A 23,766-nucleotide genomic window follows, 5' to 3' on the forward strand; every position below is an offset into this window, starting at 1 on the left:
GAAGCTGCAATGAATTATCAAGGATTTTGTTGTTGTTATTGTTTGTTTTGTTTTGTTTTTTTGCTTCACTTTGAAGACAGCAATTTGTTAAATCATGGAGTACAAAAGAGTGAGAGAACCCATAACTGTTTACTTTTAAAAAGAAAAAAGAAAAGGAGTACTTGTGGCACCTTAGAGACTAACCAGTTTATTTGAGCATGAGCTTTCGTGAGCTACAGCTCACTTACTCCTTTTCTTTTTTCTTTTTACGAATACAGACTAACACGGCTGTTACTCTGAAACCTGTTTACTTTTAGAAAGTCTGGGATATAGTAGCCAGGTGAAAAGTATTATTCCCTTTGGCTCCAGATCTGAGAATTCTTCATGTTCCCTCCATTTATTTTGTTTCCTGTGTTGGGTCTCTGTACTAACCTATTATCTCCCAAGACTTGGGAAAGATAACTGGCTGCCTTTTAGTGGGCAAAGTTATCACTGCACAAAACAAAATGGATTAATAACAACTGGAGAGAATTGAAATGAAGTCTACTGAAAGCTTTCAGTTCCTATTTTTATGGCGAATGAAGTGTTAGGTCACAAAATCTACACAGGAATCAGACACAGTGAGGACACTCTAGGTCTCTTAATTCACAGAATCATAATTCATGTTTAAGAGTTCAAACACATGTGGGTACTCAGCACTTCTGAAAATCAGGTCTTCAGCACTGAAGGACATTTGAATGGAGAGCTTAGAAAATCATTACCTCATTGTGTCACTTGTTGGTTCAGAGACAGATGTTCCTTTCAAATGTAGGTTAAAATGGTAGGCTTTTCTCAGGATACGTCACCCCAGTTTGACTAGATTCTAATAGCCATTTGATTGGTGTCTGTAGTGAAAAAGCTTCACACAAAGGATTTACGGATTTTCTTTAAATTGTGCTTATCTTTTCTGCTTTGTTATGATGGAGCAGGTCTAAAAATGGTATTAGTGCTACATGAAAACACTCAAACAAAATAAAAACTGAAACATTTTTGGTTTTAAATTGCCCACCCCTTTTCTCTCCCTATTTTTACTGAAGGGAGTGTGGGAAGAGGCAAAACAGGTGACTGCACCATCTGTTGAAATAAGCATAGGTTTGGGATACAGGAATTCCCAAGTTCTAAGCAGGGCTCTAACAGTGACTTGCCGAGTAGCACTGGGCAAACCACTGCACCTCTCTGGCTCAGTTTCCCCTTCTCTAAAAAGGGAATACTACTACTTACTTATTTACCTCATAGGTTTGTTATAAGCATTACTTAATGTTTTCACAGTGCTTTAAACATTGAGGCACTCACCCAGGGCCTAACTTTCCTCCCACTAAATTCAAGGCTAGAATACCTTTTTATTTCAATGGAATCAGACCTAGAACATTCTTGAGAGCTTTTGAAAACCCTACTCTTAAAGTTCAGTGCAAGTGTTAAGTATTATTACTGTTAGCCAAGGTTTTCAAAAGTCCCTGTGGTTTTCAGTTTCAGTTTGAGACCTAAAGGGGGCTTGATTATCAGAAAGTGCTGATCACCCACCCTCTGATAATCAGGCACCTAAGGTGTCTTAAGATGGGCTTCCCAAAATTCAGGGACCAAAAATCAAGATTTTGAAAATCTTGGCCATGATCTTTCACATCATTTACAGGGAATTATACTCAGGGTGGGATTTCCAAAGACACCTAAGCACAAATACGATTGAAAGTCAGTGAAACTAGTACTGCTAGGTAGAGCTGGGTGAAATTTGTTGTCCACAACTCTTTTTCATTGAAAACATGCAGATTTGCTGATTTGTTTCGGTCAAAAAAAATATTGGTTTTGGTCAAACACTTTTTTTTGTACTTTTCAGTTGGCCAAAATTTTACAAAGATCTTTTGCGCTGACCCAAAATTTAATGTTTTAGTTTAATTTTTGGTACAGCCAATGAACCAAAAAATCAGTTATTTACACAGCACTATTGGTAAATTACTTAGGGTCAGATCCTCAAAGGTATTTAGACACCTAACTCTCATTGATTTCAAAGTGGGTCCAGTTACTAAACAAGAACAAGGCAATCTTAGTCTGGAATAAGAATGTTCTCACATGGAGTTAATCAGGAACAACTCCAGGTGTACACAAGCACTTCGGCACTTTTGAGAATCCCACCCTAAGTCCTTAAAATAGTGCTAGATGTTACAAATGACTTCCTTTTTCAGGCCCTCAAGTGCACTGGGAACTGCACATTTGCAACTTAATGAAACTGACAGTTTAGTTCAGAAAATGTATAAACATAAAATTTTAAGTTTTTTCTTTCTAGTCTGTTTTTTATCATTTTAAATACCATATAATTTAGATAACTTTGTGTGTTGTCTAAATTTAAGATGTATCACAAATACAGCTGGAAAGAAAGGGTTAAAAAAAACCCCAGCAGGGCAGAAAAAATAGTAAAAGTGTCCATTGGAGATAAATTGTAAAGGACAAGGGATTGACCTATTTTTCTGTGGAGAAGTGGGAGGTTAATACAAAATCCATGATGAATAACTAATGGTTATGAAATCTTCTGGTTACCACAAATCAGTGTATATTCATAGGGGTGTAATATGTAAATATTTTTTTAAAATGTACACAGTGTCATTTTAAATGTCAAAATCTTTAAAATTATAATTGAGGCTTGTATTATATTAATTATTTCATGCTAAAGCTTATAGGGTTGCAATTACCCCATGGGCAATATATAATAATGGTTTACTGTTCAGAATCAAAAATGAAATATCCACAATTAAACCACAATCTGGAAAGATTATAACATCTGTGTGTCCAGTAAACTTCATACCACCCAACCACCAATTGGTTGATGCTTCTACAAGTTAAACCTCACTAGCCTCTACAAGTAGGAAGTACTATTTAATATATTAAAGCTACGTTGAATATGGCAGAGAATATAAACAGAGGCCATAAGGGTATAATTAAAAAATTCAGGGTTGGTTGTTTTTGTTTTTGTTTTTTTGCCATTTATATAACATATGAAGCAGGGTAGTGGTTGTTATTTAAAAAACAAAACAAAACCTACCACCATTAGACAAGAGTCTAATGTGGTAAACAATGCCCTATTTGTAATGAGTTGCACTTCAAATTACAACACAAAGTATGCAAAGTGGATGAAGCTAGCTGACTAGTTCCAAGTTTTCTTAGGTCAAACTTTTTTCCCCTTACCAATGGTTTTCACTTAATGCAAACTAACCCTGTGGCAGATGCCCAACCTAATGCTTAAATTATGTAATTTTCCAAAAGTAATGTCAAGTCCTTTTGCTGTTTCTCTAATATGAATTGATTAGACTGAGTGTCAGAACTCTATTAAAAACATCTGAAGATGGAGAATGCCTGGGGAAAGTGGGTACATCAGCAGAAACATTAATATTTTCTTTCAAATGGAGAGACTGATTTTGTTGATGCTGCACATTTCTCTGTGCTGGAATGGATTGGATAGAATTTCAGACTCTGAGAAAATATGAACTCTTATGTTTTGCTGCCTAGTTATACTTTATAGGGCTCCATTGCCCTTTGTGGAGTATACATATATATATCAGTATACTGACGTGTGTGAATGTTCAAGGTAAATATGTAAAATACTTTTACTGCAATGTAACATTGCTTTATTACTTAGGATTTACACCAGTAACACACAAGAAAGCAAGAACAGAGAAAGACAAAGCAGGCTGCTCCCTAAAACAGAGAGGCACAACTCACCCTACCTTACTCTGGGCTGGCTCTTTGCAGACTTACTCTGATCACAAGCTTCCTTGCAGAGCACCCTGCTTGCAAGCAGGACCAGGAAATCTCTTCCCCTCCCCTAACTCTTCAAGTACTGACTTGCAGTTCCAAACATAGTCCTTAACACATCACAGAGTGGAAGTTTATTTGGATGGCCAGTGTTATATATATATATAAACTGGCCATCCAAATAAACTTCCAGTCTATATATATCCTTGGGGAGGGATAGCTTAGTGGTTTGAGCATTGGCCTGCTAAACCCAGGGTTATGAATTCAATCCTTGAGGGGGACTATTTAGGGATCTGGGGCAAAAATTGGGGATTGGTCCTGCTTTGAGCAGGGGGGTTGGACTAGATGACCTTCTGAGGTCCCTTCCAACCCTGAGATTCTATGATATCCAGTGAAGACATGGCCTAGAGACTAAGAGAGGGACCAACAGTAGGATCCTGTGCCTGAATCTACAGAATGAATTGCTCACTAGAGTTTACTTTTTCAAGCACAGAGACAAATTTAACAAGCAGACATCTTAGGGTTTTCTACAGCAATTATCACCAAAGCACCTAAGTGTGTCCCAAGTCCCTGCTGGACTTCTGCTCTTCTCTGTTCCTAGTTACAGGAAGCTTTAGATAGTCCAATGGGGTGATGTCTTATTAGATCAGAATTCTCCTAAATAAGCAAGACTTAGAGTATTTTATTTAATAATGTGAGACAAAAAATGATATAATTCTGAAATGTACAGTCAATCACCTCACACCAGTATCTGACAGAACTATTGCTAACTGACAGCTTAATACCAGCTTTCATATTGCCATCCACTAACATTCTCTTCTGTGGAATTCTCAGCCAGCCTGATGCCAGGAAGCCTGACAATAAAATTTAAGTTTACACAAAAATAAGGATTACCAACAAGTCTTGCTCTGAGCCTTAGCACTCATCTGCTGGCCACAATCTCTAATGTTAATACCTGGAAAAGGCACATTCCACTCTCTGCAAATGGAGCTATTAGCAGCACATTATTAACCAATGGAGTTATCAGACCCACCTTCCTGCAGATGGAGAGATGGACCTGAGTTTTGGATTCTGCTTCAGATCCAGTCTTCAAGGGAGTCATAATAAAGGCTTTGTTCAGATCTGAGATGGAGCAATCCATCGGTGATGGCAAGAACCATGAAAACATGCATGTAGCGCCAGAGAAAGAGATAGAGAAGGAGAAACCAACTGTGTAATGCACATGACAGAGCTGAGTTCCTTCCTTTTTCTTCCCATATATTATAAAAGATAGTGGGTACTCTTACTTCAGGGGAGTATTTTTACCATTTTGTATTTCTTCAGCAACAAGAAGAAGCCACAGTACTTGATGGATGACTATTTACATACCTAAAGTTAAGCACTAGCCTAACAGGATTGGGGGCTACAATTTTAATCCACACTATTTTAACCCTTCTGCCCGGTGGAGTCAGCAGCAGCAAGGGCCAGGTTCAATATCTAAGGGCTCCACTTAACAATACAAAACAGAACTGGCTCAAGCCCCCACCCAGTAATCTGGGAAAACTGACCACCTCTGGGTGTCTCTAAAGGAAAATACTTCCCCATGCACAAGCCCCACATCTTTGTATAATAAAAGAAAACTTTTAATAAAAGGAAAAGGGAACCCAGCATTAATTTGGGAAAACACCACAACCACAATTCAAAAGCATGTGACCATAAGCAAATACCCACCCCCACAGTACGCTGGGCAGTAATCTTTGCTCCAGTTTCCCATGTTGTGGTGTAAAAGTCCAGTGAACAAATGTCCCTTTAGCACACAACTCCCCTTTCCCTCTGCGGCACCCCACTCACAGGTAGTTGTCCTGGGTCAGTGAAGACTCAGGGTTCAGATTCGTGGGTCTGCCTCACTCCCCTGAAAGGGATGGGGGATAAGCAATGGCTCTGCTGCTGCCTCCTTTGCAACTGGCCCACTGCTTCTGCTCTCTCTGTCGCCACTTGCTGCTGTCGTCTGCTACTGCTCAGCACTGCTGCTGCCGCTGTTATCTATGCCATGTCCGCCACTTCCTGACGCTGTTATCTCTGCCACTGTGGTCTGCTCACTGCTACCTCTGCTGCTGTTATTTACGCTGCCACTCAGCTCTGCCAGTATTATCACTGCCACTTCTGCAAAGCCAAATTCTGAGATTTGGCCACTAACCTCCACTCTTAGTGATTTCATTGTCTTTCACTGCAACACTGTCTCCATACCACATCTAAGACTTAGCCCCTAGACCTGCTTCGCAGCGATTTCAGCTCTAGTAATCACTGAACAGAAACAAGGACTCTCAATGGAGGCCAATCAGCTTTGTCTTTAAACATTGAAAAGGGGTCTAGGGTTCTTGAGGCAGAGTCCACACCATCAAGTAGAAATACCTTTCTCCACTCCCTTCTCATTTTAACTGGGGTTTGGCATCCCTGTCCTCTGCTTAGCCAGTGAGGTACAGTGTAGGGTGACCCCTGCAATCAGGGCATGCTAAGCACAGTACCGCTGTCCTTTACTCATACAATAAGGATAACATTTAGTTACCCCTACATTCAGTGAATTGTAACCGAAAACCAGCCAAAATTGATCACTTTGGCAAAGCAGCTCTGTCTGTTGAACACCTAGGCAGAGTAGGTGAGTCCATGCAAATACAGTCCTCTCCTGAAGTCTTTTCCCCCAGTTCATCACTAGATGTTAGGGAGAGATCTCATTCAGAACATAAGAACGGCCATACTGGGTAAGACCAAAGGTCCATCTAGACCAGTATCCTGTCTTCCGACAGTGGCCAATGCCAGGTGCCCCAGAAGGAATGAACAGAACAGGTAATCATCAAGTGATTCATTCCCTGTTCATTCCCAACTTCTGGCAAATAGAGGCTAGGGACACCATCCTTGCCCATCCTAGCTAATAGCCATTGATGGACCTATCCTCCATGAAATTATCTAGTTCAGACCCTGCTTATGCTATTATTCAAATACAATATACAACTTCAGAGAGTAACTTCATTGTTTTTTTATATATTGCTCAGACTATAAACAAATACGAGTGCATTTCTGTTCCACTCTGTTAGATGACAATCTCCATTTAAAAGGGGGGAAATTATTTATGCCCCTTCTTGCTGGAAGGCTGGAGGTTTCTTTCTTCTTGCAAATATTAAGTATGTGAAGGTTTGTTTTTCCTCTGCTTTCTGGAAGATTTTTTGAACGACTCAGACATGCGGACTGGGAGTTTGAGGGGACAAGGTATAGAATCCTTATCAAAGGGAACTTTCCCCCCCAAAAAGACAGAGTTTTCAACAGTCTGAGTTAAAACAGTCTCAGATACTATCCCTCCTAATTAACCAGGTTTCACTTTTTTGGAGTCAGTAATTTTACAGTTCTACCAGTTCTCCAATCATACATAAAGTCTGCCAGGGCACTCAAGGATTTTCTAATATCAACAGCAAGCAGAGAAAACATTTTTTAAAAAAATCATAAAAAAAGCACAGGGCACAAGCCTAACTTTTTTTCTTTTCAGATCAGCTTTAAGCAAACAACTTTTGTCACTCCCTTGAGTGGTTGTTTAACATGCTTCCCTCTAATGTCACATAATGCACCATTATCACATTCTGGGATGCAGTCCAGACCAGTGAGGGATTGTATCACTGCCTGCCCTGTAACCTTGGGTGCCCCACAATGCTTCACTGTTGTAGCTCCCCACCTGGGCCACTCACAACCACCCTACCAGCATGCAGGTCATACCCAAGTGTCTGCAAGCTAGACAGCCTTGGTTCAGTAACTCTGACCCCAGCAGCTAGTCTACAGCTGGCCCCACTCTGGTTTCTACCAGCCTTAGTTACTAATTGCAAGGTGACCCCAACACACTCCCAATCCTGAATTTTCCCTAAACTGTATTTTCTGCAATGCCCAACCCTTTCCTGGGCAGTTCAGAGAAATAATATGGTTCGTTTGCTCCTTTAAGGAGACAAAACACCAGTTTGCCACATTAACCAGAGTTGACATTCACTTTAGTACGGACACAGCACTGTTGGTTTAGAATAGTAAAGCAAGTTTATTAACAAGAGGAGATAGGATTTTAAGTGAGTTCAAGTATAAGAGATAAAGTTAGAAATGGCTACAAGCAAATAAAAGTGAAACCATGCCTCTAGAAATTTAAAACTTAATATAGCAAGTTTTGGTTCAAGGCTTTGTTCAAGATGGGCCTTTCTCACCCACAGCCATCCAGCAAGATAGTGATTGACACTCTCCTCGATCAGGATCTCTCCTAAAGGAACAAAGGTGCTGGTGCCTTTGTCTTCTTAGGTGAAAGAGATAAAGGGGCAGAAACCTCCAAGCTGTTTTATAGTCCATTGAATCTTTGAAGTGGATTGTTCTGAAGGTTACCCCACAAAGTAAAGATTATTCAAGCAGTGAGGATGGCAACATGGAGTCTGATGGTGAAGGAGGCTCCATGCTGTTTTTACTCCCACTTGTGTTTGCTGAAATGCAAATTGTTCCGTTTCCTGCCATCTCCTCCTCCTGCTGTCTTGATGCCCCGGTTTACTACTTATATGCAAATTGAGGTAAACACACATTCCTTTGTTTAAGATAGACCGGTTTAACAACTTTTGCCTAAGCAGGGCTGTCTGGTTTTGAACAAGTAACCTCATACAGGGGGAATTCATAACTTTACATATAATGTTACCACATTTCACCATGATATCAACCAGCGAGTTATTAGTTTTCAAATTATACCTCACAAGGCACATTTTACACAAAGATTATTACAATAGTGTGGAGGGTGTGAATACAGGCGTGCTTTGGGTCACAGCCATACAATCTTTGGCTCTGATTTTGCAAAATGATCTGCACGGGTGGGTGCTTATGGAGTCCCTTTGCAGAATAGGAGGCTTAGATACTGTAAATCCTTCCAAGGAGTCCCTAAAGAGAAATTGGACTTTTCCACTGTCTCCTCTCCAATATCAGCATCACCAGATGTAGCACACTTCATATTCTTAACTTCAAAACAGCTGTCAAAAGTGTGTGCCAGACACTCAACCATCATGGCATACAGACAGTATTTCACATAACACAAGTGGCTAAGTAATATTAATGGAATAATGGCACACAATACTAAAAGAAAAATGTAATGGATTCACAGAATGGTGGCTGACTTTACAGAATTTCGATCTTCTGTGGTTATAATATATTTAACAACAGAGAGCTCTAAAAATGAGGATGCCATATATTCAGATGTTGCAGCCTTTATCAGAGAAACAAAATCTTGATCTCTTATGTAATTTAAAGACAGAGCTCTCAACCATAATTTACCCTGAGCATTGAAGGATAAAACTCCACCCTAAAAGTCACTTTAGTTTGCTTTAGTTATTTCTTAGAGTGCACAAATCACTTCTTTAGATGAGTGATGAGGTATAGTGTGTAACTTGCAATTTTCACACAGTGGGGTAAAAAATCCTCAAAAACCTTGGCTCCGTTCAGAATTTGGAAGGATTTTACCAGTTACTAAATACAAGGAGAGTTTTTATATTATACTGTACTGGACCAGGTAGATTAAGGTGACACTTTTTATTAAACAAATATATAGATGCCAATATAAAATCTTTCAGGCTAAAAGTGCCCCTTTTTAAGAAACTAGACAATGATTTCCATCTTGGCATATTTAAAAATGCCTTTTCAACTCTGTACTAGGGTACAGCTGTACCATTGTAAGTGACTCACAGAGCAATGTATCGTAATATGTAATATGCTTGTTTCTGGCTCACAATCACAGAACAAAAACCTAGACTGCTCTGATCATGTGGTTTTCTTGTGGTTATTTGTATATTTGCCAGATGCCATGACATCACAGGAAAAGAGCATGAAGTGAAAGTCAGGTAAATATTGGGGATTAAGATTTGCATTGGACTGAGAAATAAACATTATCATGCCAAAGACTCTGCTCAGCAAATTAACTGTGCAAATTGTGAAACCAAGGATGAACGTGACAAAGCATTTCATTTCATGAACTTGCAAAGTAATTCATTGGTTACACTGTATCAGAGACAACAAAGAAGAAAACCCATCACATGAGCTTCTCTGAACATTTTAAAACCAGATTTGAAAAGATTTTGGTAGAAAAACAACAATGCATAAGCAGATAGAGGGAGGTCAGACTAAACGATCTAATTGCCCCCTCTGGCCTTAAAATTCTATGAAAAATGTGGCAGAAGTGGTAATATATTTCCAAGTCTTTTGAGCTTTAACCTTTTCTTCTTTTGCCTTTACTGTGAGTAGTTGAAGTTTTCCTTTAGATTTTGCTGTGTATTTAAGTACATTGTTTTTGCTTTCTTTGTGACTTTTAAATCTCCGTTTGTCCATTACTATCCCTGAATTCATTCATCTAATTGTCTCTATTCCTATTATGTCATTCTCTCACTACTTGTACATTATCTTACTCATTTTGTAGAACTTTCTTAATAAAAGATTTGAGTATAGAAAAACAGTGTGTTTAATCACACATGCTAATTAAAAGAATATTGTAAGCTACTGTTCTACATGATTTTTTTCTCACTCTTTTTTTTTTAAGTTGCTGGTTATCAGTTATTATTTTAAAAGCTTGCCCATTGTCCAACAAGACTACACAAACCCAGGAGATTATAATAAAGCTTAGATAAGCTTCCAAATCTGGGACACTGTACACTTTGAGAGCTGACCTGCACTATCAGGAATCAGGGCCTCCAGCAGAACCCATTTCCAGGCAACCTATTGAGTGTAGCTGGTCTGTAATAGGCTATCTGATTGGCTACACTGCCTGATTAGTGGGAAGAGTCAGCAGACCAGCTGTTGATGCCTCAGCAGCAGCAGTTTGGTAGCTCCTTAAAGAATTTGCCCATAGATGTGATAGTGTCTACCCTGCCCTGCTTCACACCAAGTGACTCAGCTCTGATTCCAGAGTTCAGCTCTGTCCCTTGGCTCTGTCATCTGACCTCTAACCCTCGGCTCTATTTCTGGCTACTCATTCCTGCTCCAACTATGAGGCACAACTGCCCACATCCTGATCTCTGCCAAGCACTAGCACATCTGCTGTCAGTGACTTTTCATCCATCTTCCTGCTGAACGTTCACATTTCATAAAGGATACAAGTCAGGAATTTCTTATAGCTTATAGACCATCCTGATACTCACCTTAATTCCTATCTGATCTTACTAACTTCATCAGTTTTTGAAATCCCTGAGTTTCTCTTGTTAAAAGCATCTTCCACGCCTAAGCAGACAACATCTCAGGTTTACTCAGGGTCACATGACCTCCATTGTAGCCATGGAACTATCCCAATTGGCTTCCAATGGAATTCATACCAGTGGGTATGGTCTGGATCTGATTTTGGGGATAGAGATGGAAATAGGGATTGTTAGAAACACACCATTATCGTATGGTATGGTGGCTGGCTACAATGCTGTTCTATCAACATTATTCAGTACAGATGTTTTGTTTAAACCCTAGGTTTATATAGGTACACATTTTTTCATTTATACTGATTATAACCACAATCTACTCCGTCCCAGAAATTAACTGCTAAAACTTGTCAAATGTTGTCATTTAATATGTGGATCACTTCTAGAACGGTGTTCTGTAGTGGAATGCTTCAGTTCCATAGAGACACATGTTTTAAGTTAGCAGCAAAAGAGTTAAACAAGTGCATGTGAAAGCATGGTGCAAATAATGTGTTTCATTTTAGTTATTTATAGCTGTCCACAGCTATATCATTTTTTATTTGAAAATTATTAAAGCAATTACAGGAGGTTTATTTATGTATACAGCCAAGAATGATTCACGCTAGGCAACACATGTATATAAGCAACAGCTTCTGGTGACAGTATCTTCTTTTGGCCATTACAGAGGCTTTTGAAATTAATCCATATTTTTTGGAAAGATTGCACTGTGACAGGATCCATACACCCACTCTCATGATAGATGGGAAAGAGTTAGCCTTCTTAGAGCTCCCCCCTCTAAATATAAGGATGTGCCAAGTAGCAGGGCTGGCCCAGCTGTTAGCTAGTTCCCCAGCATATTTGAAAAGGGCAAATCTGTCTGGGAGGATGGGGAGAAAGGAACTCTAGGGAGAGGGCTGCAGCTGCAAAGACACTGGGCCAAGGGTATGGCTTTGTTCCTTTTTCCTGTTGGACTTGGCTGAAGTGAGCCACACTTAATTTGGGGGCTACAGCTGAAAAAGTCTGGTACTGTTCTACCTAGACCTTAAAAGAGGAAGATTTTAAACAAAACCACCAACCACTTTTTACAATAACATCAATCACATCTGTGGGAATCTTTACTTAACCAACCCTACTTGACTAGCTTTAAGTCACTGTAAAAGACCCATTTGTTTGATAACAACAAAAAAGTGTATTGGGAAATATACCGTATGTCTACATACAGGTACAGACAATAATTATAAATATATGCATGCACAATGTAGTTACGAGAGAGCTCTATTGTAGGGGGTGCAAATATCAATGCTTACAATTAAGGATGCCTGACATTTCTCATTACAAGACCCTACTTTAATTTTCTTATAACTTTGCCAAACTAGCCACTTGGGCTGAAATTTTTCATGCTGAATGTTTCAGCCAAAATGGTTTAGTTGTTTCTGAGAATGAGATTATGGACAAATATGTTTGTGACACTGAGCCAGAAAGGATTAAGCAACTTGCAGGCTAATTGACCCAGATTCAACCTTTAGAGTCATATTAGTAGATAATAGCTGTGGTGTTTTGTGTATTTACATATATATTTTTAGAGGCTGACAATGTAACCAAATGGTTCCTCTCTGTCACTGTATTCTGTTAATTCAGAGATCAAAAGGAGATGTTAAATTTAGATGAACTGTGAATGTAGTCAAAAGAACGAGGAATAATTGTGGCACCTTAAAGACTCACAAATTTATTGGGGCATAAGCTTTTGTGTGCTAAAATCCACTTCACTGGATGCATGTAGTAGAAAATACAGTAGGAAGATATACAGAGAACATGAAAAAATGGGTGTTGCCATACCCACTATAACGAGAGTGATCAATTAAGGTGGGCTATTATCAGCAGGGAAAAAAAAACCTTTTGTAGTGATAATCAGGATGGCCCATTTCCAACAGTTGACAAGAAGGTGTGAGTAACAGTAGGGGAAAAAATAAGCATGGGGAAATAGTTTTACTTTGTGTAATGACCCATCCATTCCCAGTCTTTGTTCAAACCTAATTTAATGGTGTCCAATTTGCAAATTAATTCCAATTCAGCAGTTTCTCGTTGGAGTCTGTTTTTGAAGTTTTTTTGTTGTAGTATTGCAACTTTTAGGTCTGTAATCGAGTGACCAGGGAGATTGAAGTGTTCTCCGACTGGTGTTTGAATGTTATAATTCTTGACATCTGATTTGTGTCCATTTATTCTTTTACGTAGAGACTGTCCGGTTTGGCCAATGTACATAGCAGAGGGGCATTGCTGGCACATGATGGCATATATCACACTGGTAGATGTGCAGGTGAACGAGCCTCTGATAGTGTGGCTGATGTGATTAGGTCCTATGATGGTGTCCCCTGAATAGATATGTGGACAGAGTTGGCAACGGGTTTTGTTGCAAGGATAGGTTCCTGGGTTAGTGTTTTTGTTGTGTGGTATGTCGTTGCTGGTGAGTATTTACTTCAGGTTGGGGGCTGTCTGTAAGCAAGGGCTGGCCTCTCTCCCAAGATCTGTGAGAGTGATGGGTCGTCCTTCAGGATAGGTTGTAGACCCTTGATGATGTACTGGAGAGGTTTTAGTTTGGGGCTGAAGGTGACGGCTAGTGGCGTTCTCTTACTTTCTTTGTTGGGCCTGTCCTGTAGTAGGTGACTTCTGGATACTCTTCTGGCTCTGTCAATCTGTTTCTTCACTTCAGCAAGTGGATACTGTAGTCGTAAGAACTCTTGATAGAGATCTTGGAGGTGTTTGTCTCTGTCTGAGGGGTTGGAGCAAATGCGGTTGTATCTTAGAGCTTGGCTGTAGACAATGGATCGTGTGGTCTGGATAAAAGCTGGAGTCATGTAGGTAAGCATAGTGGTCAGTATAGTTTCCGGTATAGGGTGGTGTTTATGTGACCATTGCTTATTAGCACTGTAGTGTCCAGGAAGTGGATCTCTTGTGTGGACTGGACCAGGCTGAGGTTGATGGTGGGATGGAAATTTTTGAAATCATGGTGGAATTCCTCAAGGCTTCTTTTCCATGGGTCCAGTTGATGAAGATGTCATCAATGTAGCGCAAGTAGAGTAGGGACGTTAGGGGATGAGAGCTGAGAAAGTGTTGTTCTAAGTCAGCCATAAAAATGTTGGCATACTGTGGGGCCATGCAGGTACCCATAGCAGTGCCTCTGACTTGAAGGTATACATTGTCCCCAAATGTGAAATAGTTATCGGTGAGGACAAAGTCACAAAGCTCAGCCACCAGGTTAGCCGTGACATTATCGGGGATAGTGTTCTTGACGGCTTGTAGTCCATCTTTGTGTGGAATGTTGGTGTAGAGGGCTTCTACATCCATAGTGGCCAGGATGGTGTTTTCAGGAAGATCACCAATGGATTGTAGTTTCCTCAGGAAGTCAGTGGTGTCTCAAAGCTAGCTAGGAGTGCTGGTAGTGTAGGGCCTGAGGAGGGAGTCTACATAGCCAGACAATCCTGCTGTCAGGGTGCCAATGCCTGAGATGATGGGGTGTCCAGGATTTCCAGGTTTATGGATCTTGGGTAGCAGATAGAATACCCCTGCTCGGAGTTCTAGGGGTGTGTCTGTGCAGATTTGTTCTTGTGCTTTTTCAGGGAGTTTCTTGAGAAGATGGCGTAGTTTCTTTTGGTAACCCTCAGTGAGATCAGAGGCTAATGGCTTGTAGAATGTGGTGTTAGAGAGCTGCCTAGCAGCCTCTTGTTCATATTTCGACCTATTCATGATGATGACAGCATCTCCTTTGTCAGCCTTTTTGATTATAATGTCAGAGTTGTTTCTGAGGCTGTGGATGGCATTGTGTTCTGCACAGCTGAGGTTATGGGGCAAGTGATGCTGCTTTTCCACAATTTCAGCCAGTGCACATCGGCGGAAGCACTCTACGTAGAAGTCCAGTCTGTTGTATCGACCTTCAGGAGGAGTCCACCCAGAAGCCTTCTTTTTGTAGTGTTGGTAGGAATGTAGTAATATCTCTGTCTTCATTTTTCTTTAAAGCATGTAGTAAACTACCTATAAATGGCCAGAGATGGGCAGTTGCCTTATGTTAATTAATGTAGCTAATTACCGTGATTCTTAGGAAATAGGAGGTTACTTCAAAGACACTATTCTTCATTTAAGGAATGCTTGCTGTCAAGAGGCTATCAATAGCCTGCTAGAGAACTATAAAAAGGACTTTTGGGCTGTGATCCTGTTATCTCAGATCTGCTTAAGCTTCAAGCAAGTTGCAAGTTTAAGTTTAAGTTGCAAGACTGAGGTCTCCAATCCCATTTGGATCACTCTGATATTGAACATTGGACTGTAACCTATGGACTAATTCTGAAAGAACTTTTTGCAAATCTAAAGCTCACCATCTCTACTATAAAATTCAACTAAGAACTCTGTTAATACCTATATATATAATGATCTTTTAACCCAGGGATCGGCAACCTTTGGCACGCAGCCCACCAGGTAAGCCCCCTGCGGGCTGGGCCAGTTTGTTTACCTGCCGCATCAGCAGGTTCGGCCGATCGTGGCTTCCACTGGCCGCGGTTCGCTGCTCCAGGCCAATGGGGGCTGCAGAAAATGGTGGCCAGCATATCCCTCAGCCCATGCGGCTTCCTGCAGCCCTCATTGGCCTGGAGCGGTGAACCACGGCCAGTGGGAGCCAAGATCGGCTGAACCTGCTGACGCGGCAGGTAAACAAACCGGCCTGGCCCGCCTAGGGGCTTACCCTGGCGGGCCGCGGGCCAAAGGTTGCCGATCCCTGTTTTAACCAATACTCTCTTTTCTTTTTTAATAAATTTTAGTTTAGTTAATAAGAATTGGCTATAAGCGTGTATGTGGGTAAGATATGAAACATTCATTAACCTGGTGGGTAATGTGTCCGATCCTTTGGGATTGGTAGAACTTTTTATATGATGAACAAGATTTTCAGTAATCCTCATCATATTTGACTTAGCTGTTTGGGTGGGAGCTCAAGGCTGGGTTGCTTTAAGGGAACTGTGTTTTGGCTTCTGGGTAACTAGTAAAGTATTGTAGAAGCGGTTTTGTGGCTGGCTTGGTGAATCTAAAGTATTAAAATAACCACCAGTTTTGGGGATCTTCTGCCCCATTCTTTGCAGTTTGCCCTAATTGAGCAGTCTCAGCCTGGCCTCCCTGAAACCCTGGTCACAATGTTCTTTTGCCCATGTTAATGAATTAGTTGTAAGAATATTTTTGAAGCTGTAGTGCCTCCATGCTTTAGAGCAGGAACTTGAAATTGGGCAGGGGGTGGGTTGTCCTAGTGTCAGGGATACACCTTTTGTTGTTCCTGTGAAAAACGACCCCAATTTGGCCAAATTATGAACCTCTGTAAAAAAAATCTCAGTTTACACATGCTTATTAGAGACTGGTGAGTGTCTGGCTGCTAAATGCTCTGAAGATTCCATCTGTACTAAATATGCTTTAGCCCTACATAGCTCCTAGGTATGATTCATACCCCACAGAGCGGCTGAGCATGCTCCAGCCCAAGGCTGCCATAAATAAAAATAATTTACATTTGATCATTTGAAAATCCAATAAATTATTCCAAAAAGGTTATGATGTGTTGATCCACAAAGGTTTGATAACAAAATGCTGAAAGGAGGTTTCATATTCATAGGATTGTATTATATACTTGGGATTATACACTGGTAAAAAAATGGTAGTTGACAACATAATTTATTTAGTAAATTTAATGCTTTTCTCTTCACATGTTTTCCACAGAAGGAGTTCTATAATCTTTTTATCTAATCAAAATTTGTCAATGTTAAATAAATAAATAAAAAATTAAATAAATAAAAGCCTGTGGTAAAGCTCAGACCTTAAGTATTCATTTGATATTTGAAATTTAGAATTCAAATTGTGTGATTTGTCACTTAAGTAACATGGCATTATTTTTGTTCCTTGATTGGATGACTTACCCTTGATAAAACAAGTAGAGAACCTCATTAATTCATTAGAGCATTTCTCTTGGGGGTGAGAGGAGGAGAGGAAAACAAGCAAGCAAGCATGTGTGCGTGCGTGCACACTAGCAGGAGATAAGTAGAACAAGGACATTTTAGGACAGTCTTCTTTTCTTTTTTTTTCATGAATAAAAACATGGCTACATACCATTGCTCATATATTTAAAAATATAGGGTTCTTTCCTGACTGAGAGAACCAGAAAAAAGTAATTAAAATCAGATGTATTGGTTTAGCACTCCTCAATCCCAGTTTCTTCTATCATATATGCACAGCTGTGTTTGCAAAACATATTCACATAGCTTTCTATCTCTTTTATGAATATATGCAACAGTGCCTGAGCTCTGGTTAAGGGGCTTTGGGGAACTACCATTTTAAGTGGGCTGGGTGAGGGCTGCTTACCTCACTGACATCAGATGTAAGCCATTCCTCAGTCTCCTTCTTCCATGCCTTGGTTCCTCACTGCTTGTAAAGTAGTTAGCCCTCAGGCTAAACCAAGAAGTTCTTCACTTGAAAGGTAAGCAAAAGTTCAACACAAACTACAAACTTCATTCTAACTCTGTCAGAGCCACCGATTTTCTTCCAAGGGTCTATGCAGGCTTCAACTATTTTGGCTCAACTATTTCTCCCTCTTGCTCCAGAATTCTTTGTCCTTTCTGGGACACACAATCTCCTACTGGGTTTGCCTTTTCCAGTAATACAGCTCTCCATGCAATTCCTCCAACAGCCTCTTCCAGGGCCCTTGGGTGGAGAAACCCACAAGCTATTCTTTGCTCCCACTGGCTTATCTGCCTTTATACCCTTGGTCTCAGGCCTACAACTCCGCTGATTCCTGAACTACAAGTCCCAGAATTCCCTTGATCTATAAGGAAACCAGACACGACCAGAGCTGGAGCTTGAACTCCTCTCCAAGGCTCCGTTCATCTGGTGACAGTGCCCCATTCCTAAAACAATATTTCATGGATGTACCAAGTGCACTGTTTGAATTTGCTGGTCTCGATTTTTGTCATCTCCACATGACTCACCACTATCCTTCATCAAAAACAGTGCAGTAACTGGGCACAGGAGCAGGGGAATGTATGCATGCATTACCCCTTCAGCAAAACACACTACAGACATTGAACCCTTCCACCTTAAGCCCTGGCTCATGCACTATCAGCAGATGCAGGAACTCCTCTAAGACTCTCTGTGTAGTGAAGGTCTTGTTGCATGATGGAGAGAGCAGCCAAACTGCACCTGGGAGATAGTACCATCAAAAGTATGAATTTCCTCCCCAAAATACCTGTCTGCTGCATTCCTTGATATTTCTCCGGGGCTGCTGCTGGCCACACATACCCACCTCACTATTGTCTGGGAGCCAGATACTGTGAAGCATTGTCATAAATAATTAAAACTAAAGTACATATGTTCAAATAAGTGAAAAACACTATGACACAGTCTCCTTTATTGTATTACTGGATTTGTTCATGTGCTCATTAATTTGGAAAATTAAATAATCCAAAATGGGTCTAATAGCTTCAGGGTTAGTGGGAGAATGGTTATCATTAAAATGTTCTGTTTACAAGCCTCTCTCTCTCTCTCTCTTCCTTAACTATGCTAATAGGACTGAATCCTGCAGTCCATGGGTGTCAGCTCCCAATGAATGGAATCAATGCATGCACAGGACTGCAGGATCAGGCCATATTAAAATCAATGCAAGTTCTGCAAGCAACACGAATGCAGGACAAGAACCGTTGACATCAATAGGAGTTCTAGATTAAATTCCTGCAGAATCTGCAATTTATTTTCACCAGGGATTTTATCTTTTACAGAAAATTTAGATCAAAGATTTGCTCATTTCACTACTGTGTAGAGGTGTCTTGTTAAAAGAGAAAAGAAAAGGAGTATTTGTGGCACCTTAGAGACTAACCAATTTATTTGAGCATAAGCTTTCGTGAGCTACAGCTCACTTCATCGGATGCATACTGTGGAAAGTGTAGAAGATCTTTTTATACACACAAAGCATGAAAAAATACCTCCCCCCACCCCACTCTCCTGCTGGTAATAGCTTATCTAAAGTGATCACTCTCCTTACAATGTGTATGATAATCAAGGTGGGCCATTTCCAGCACAAATCCAGGGTTTAACAAGAACGTCTGGGGGGGGGGGGTAGGAAAAAACAAGGGGAAATAGGTTACCTTGCATAATGACTTAGCCACTCCCAGTCTCTATTCAAGCCTAAGTTAATTGTATCCAATTTGCAAATGAATTCCAATTCAGCAGTCTCTCGCTGGAGTCTGGATTTGAAGTTTTTCTGTTGTAATATCGCAACTTTCATGTCTGTAATCGCGTGACCAGAGAGATTGAAGTGTTCTCCGACTGGTTTATGAATGTTATAATTCTTGACATCTGATTTGTGTCCATTTATTCTTTTACGTAGAGACTGTCCAGTTTGACCAATGTACCTGGCAGAGGGGCATTGCTGGCACATGATGGTATATATCACATTGGTGGATGGGCAGGTGAACGAGCCTCTGATAGTGTGGCTGATGTTATGAGGCCCTGTGATGGTGTCCCCTGAATAGATATGTGGGCACAGTTGGCAACGGGCTTTGTTGCAAGGATAGGTTCCTGGGTTAGTGGTTCTGTTGTGTGGTATGTGGTTGCTGGTGAGTATTTGCTTCAGGTTGGGGGGCTGTCTGTAGGCAAGGACTGGCCTGTCTCCCAAGATTTGTGAGAGTGTTGGGTCATCCTTCAGGATAGGTTTTAGATCCTTAATAATGCGTTGGAGGGGTTTTAGTTGGGGGCTGAAGGTGACGGCTAGTGGTGTTCTGTTATTTTCTTTGTTAGGCCTGTCCTGTAGTAGGAGACTTCTGGGAACTCTTCTGGCTCTATCAATCTGTTTCTTCACTTCCGCAGGTGGGTATTGTAGTTGTAAGAATGCTTGATAGAGATCTTGTAGGTGTTTGTCTCTGTCTGAGGGGTTGGAGCAAATGCGGTTGTATCGCAGAGCTTGGCTGTAGACGATGGATCGTGTGGTGTGGTCAGGGTGAAAGCTGGAGGCATGTAGGTAGGAATAGCGGTCAGTAGGTTTCCGGTATAGGGTGGTGTTTATGTGACCATTGCTTATTAGCACTGTAGTGTCCAGGAAGTGGATCTCTTGTGTGGACTGGACCAGGCTGAGGTTGATGGTGGGATGGAAATTGTTGAAATCATGGTGGAATTCCTCAAGGGCTTCTTTTCCATGGGTCCAGATGATGAAGATGTCATCAATATAGTGCGAGTAGGGGCATTAGGGGACGAGAGCTGAGGAAGCGTTGTTCTAAGTCAGCCATAAAAATGTTGGCATACTGTGGGGCCATGCGGGTACCCATAGCAGTGCCGCTGATTTGAAGGTATACATTGTCCCCAAATGTAAAATAGTTATGGGTAAGGACAAAGTCACAAAGTTCAGCCACCAGGTTAGCCGTGACATTATCGGGGATAGTGTTCTTGACGGCTTGTAGTCCATCTTTGTGTGGAATGTTGGTGTAGAGGGCTTCTACATCCATAGTGGCCAGGATGGTGTTATCAGGAAGATCACCAATGGATTGTAGTTTCCTCAGGAAATCAGTGGTGTCTCGAAGGTAGCTGGGAGTGCTGGTAGCGTAGGGCCTGAGGAGGGAGTCTACATAGCCAGACAATCCTGCTGTCAGGGTGCCAATGCCTGAGATGATGGGGCGCCCAGGATTTCCAGGTTTATGGATCTTGGGTAGTAGATAGAATATCCCAGGTCGGGGTTCCAGGGGTGTGTCTGTGCGGATTTGGTCTTGTGCTTTTTCAGGGAGTTTCTTGAGCAAATGCTGTAGTTTCTTTTGGTAACTCTCAGTGGGATCAGAGGGTAATGGCTTGTAGAAAGTGGTGTTGGAGAGCTGCCGAGCAGCCTCTTGTTCATATTCCGAACTATTCATGATGACAACAGCACCTCCTTTGTCAGCCTTTTTGATTATGATGTCAGAGTTGTTTCTGAGGCTGTGGATGGCATTGTGTTCTGCACGGCTGAGGTTGTGGGGCAAGTGATGCTGCTTTTCCACAATTTCAGCCCGTGCACGTCGGCGGAAGCACTCTATGTAGAAGTCCAGTCTGCTGTCTCGACCTTCAGGAGGAGTCCACCTAGAATCCTTCTTTTTGTAGTGTTGGTAGGGAGGTCTCTGTGGATTAGCATGTTGTTCAGAGGTGTGTTGGAAATATTCCTTGAGTTGGAGACGTCAAAAATAAGATTCTAGGTCACCACAGAACTGTATCATGTTCGTGGGGGTGGAGGGGCAAAAGGAGAGGCCCCGAGATAGGACAGCTGCTTCTGCTGGGCTAAGAGTATAGTTGGATAGGTTAACAATATTGCTGGGTGGGTTGAGGGAACCATTGCTGTGGCCCCTTGTGGCATGTAGTAGTTTAGAAAGTTTAGTGTCCTTTTTCTTTTGTAGAGAAGCAAAGTGTGTGTTGTAAATGGCTTGTCTAGTTTTAGTGAAGTCCAGCCACGAGGAAGTTTGTGTGGAAGGTTGGTTTTTTATGAGAGTATCCATTTTTGAGAGCTCATTCTTTATATTTCCCTGTTTGTTGTAGAGGATGTTGATCAGGTGGTTCCGCAGTTTCCTTGAGTAGCACCTTGTGGCACAAGCTGTCAGCATAGTCTGTAGATTGTAATGGATTTTTTACCTTCAGTCCTTTTGGTACGATGTCCATCTGTTTGCATTTGGAAAGGAAGATGATGTCTGTCTGTATCTGTACAAGTTTTTTCATGCAGTTGATAGATTTCCACTCCATACGGCTAAATGCAGTGCCTTGCATAATGACAGGTTTCAGAGTAACAGCCGTGTTAGTCTGTATTCGCGAAAAGAAAAGGAGTACTTGTGGCACCTTAGAGACTAACCAATTTATTTGAGCATAAGCTTTCATGAGCTACAGCTCACTTCATCGGACAGAAGCATCCTCTCCAAATATTTTCTCTAACTAGAAAGATCTGACAGACTTGGAATGTTAGATCTATAAAGTTGTGGCCCAATCACAGTCCTAAAGCAAGCAAAACTCCCACTAGCTCCAGTAGCAGTTTTAGTTTTGGTGGGAGTTCTGTGTGCACAAGGACTGAAAGATCAAGCATGGATTTTACAAAGGAGTAGACACGATTTAACAATTTAATACCTCCTGAGCTATAGTGAAACAATCAAGGGGAACTGGGCATTTGTCACTCCCAATTTTGGTTCTGGGAAGATGAACCATTTGGGATACACAATTGTGACAAGGGGTCTGATCCAAAGCCCATTTAAGTTAATGGAAAGACTACAATTGACTTCAGGCTGTGGATCAGCTTCTCTATTATTCTATCCAAAAATCTCACCACTGGTTTTTATTTACTTTGGTTAGGTAGATAATTTTGTTTGTATTTATTCTAGGATGTTCCTTTTTCCAGTTTGGAATACAGTGAATAATGCAAAATTCCCCTGTAAGTGACGAAATGCTGCTTTCCATTACTAGAAAAATACAGGTTTGACTTTTATTTGGGGCTTGCTAGGTCTTTGAATTACCACTCCTTTGAGAACCTATGAACCCAGGAAAAATTTCTCAACTCACTTTTTTATTTTGCATGCTTGTAGGTGAGACATTATGTTCTTTGTAAACTTTTCTTAATAGGATCCAATGTTCAGATTTTAATCTGCTCCATACTTTTATCTAATTAACATCAGAGAGGCAGTGGCTAGCCTTCTTTCTTAAAAGATCATACTAAAAGCTCCTCTTTCCTTAGTTTTATTTTATTTTAGCCATTTACCATTACATTTGTGATCTTTTCTTCTGCTATGTAGTGTTGCCAGTGTATTATTAATTATTATTTGTATTACTATAGAGCCTAGGAGCCCTCTGTGAAAGGCCACTGGGTTTCCCACCCCAGGGATGAAACATTTCAGCAAGTGGTTAAGCAGCCTCTGTATCATTTTAGTCTATAGAGCTCTTTAAGATGCTTCTGGCTGAAAGCAGCCATATCAAAATAATCTTTTTTAACAGTGATAGATATGAAATAATCTGAGGTTATGACTAGGTGAGATCTTAAACAACATATGGGATGTCATTTTACAGTCAATGCACCTAATTACAGTGAACACATTCTTCAAACAGACTTTGGTTTTGTACTGTACCTACGTTACTCCATGTTATCCGTGCAAGATGTCCCACCTGCAAACACAAAAAACTGCAGTTTAGTTATTGGTGATTTTCCTGCTTGCATACTTGTCTCTTCTATGATAAATCAGTTTCAGTCATTTATTTTTAATTATGTTGACAAGATGGCTGGGCTCTCTATCAGTGACAGGCATTGGCTGGTCAGTCACCAGGCACCCAGCTGTAAAAATTAAACTCAAAGCAAATATCAGGGTTAAAACAAAAAGAAAGCTTTGTGCAGCTAAGGACTTTAGATGGATATAAATGAGATCTTCCCTCACTTAGGTCATACACTTCCCTGCTTTGGATCCTACCCTCTTAGCTCAGTCAGTCTCTCTGTTCTGTCTGAGATCAATTCCCTGAGCATACAGTTATCACATCACCTCCTTCAATACACTATACTTTCCCTTCCTAAGAGGGGAATTTACTACTGGACCTGCACAACTTCCCAGCATCCTCTGCAATCACTGGCAAGAGGACAGATGCTTATTATCAGTCTCTTCATGAGGGAGAGAGTATTAAATTTCTTCTGCCAAACACTGAGCAGGGTCTGTCTATTCTAGGCCTAAATAAAATATTTACCGCATAATATGAACAACATGAAAATTGGGGTCTTCATATTTTGTTGCCAGATCACAAAAATGAGTCAGTTTAATAAAAAACTTGTAAAATG

General features: G+C 40.8%; 1 protein-coding gene across 3 annotated transcripts in view; it reads right to left on the bottom strand.

The window, feature by feature from the left end:
• Window positions 1-23,766, bottom strand: part of EMC2 (ER membrane protein complex subunit 2) — a 203,861-nt gene that overhangs the window by 87,793 nt on the left and 92,302 nt on the right. For all 3 annotated transcript variants that reach the window (XM_074943946.1, XM_074943944.1, XM_074943945.1), the window contains one exon: window positions 23,072-23,108. In XM_074943946.1, the coding sequence (XP_074800047.1) occupies window positions 23,072-23,108 (37 nt within the window). The remainder of the gene's footprint in view (window positions 1-23,071; window positions 23,109-23,766) is intronic.

The sequence above is a fragment of the Natator depressus genome, chromosome 2 (genome assembly GCF_965152275.1).
Source record: "Natator depressus isolate rNatDep1 chromosome 2, rNatDep2.hap1, whole genome shotgun sequence".
NCBI classification, from domain to species: domain Eukaryota; kingdom Metazoa; phylum Chordata; order Testudines; family Cheloniidae; genus Natator; species Natator depressus.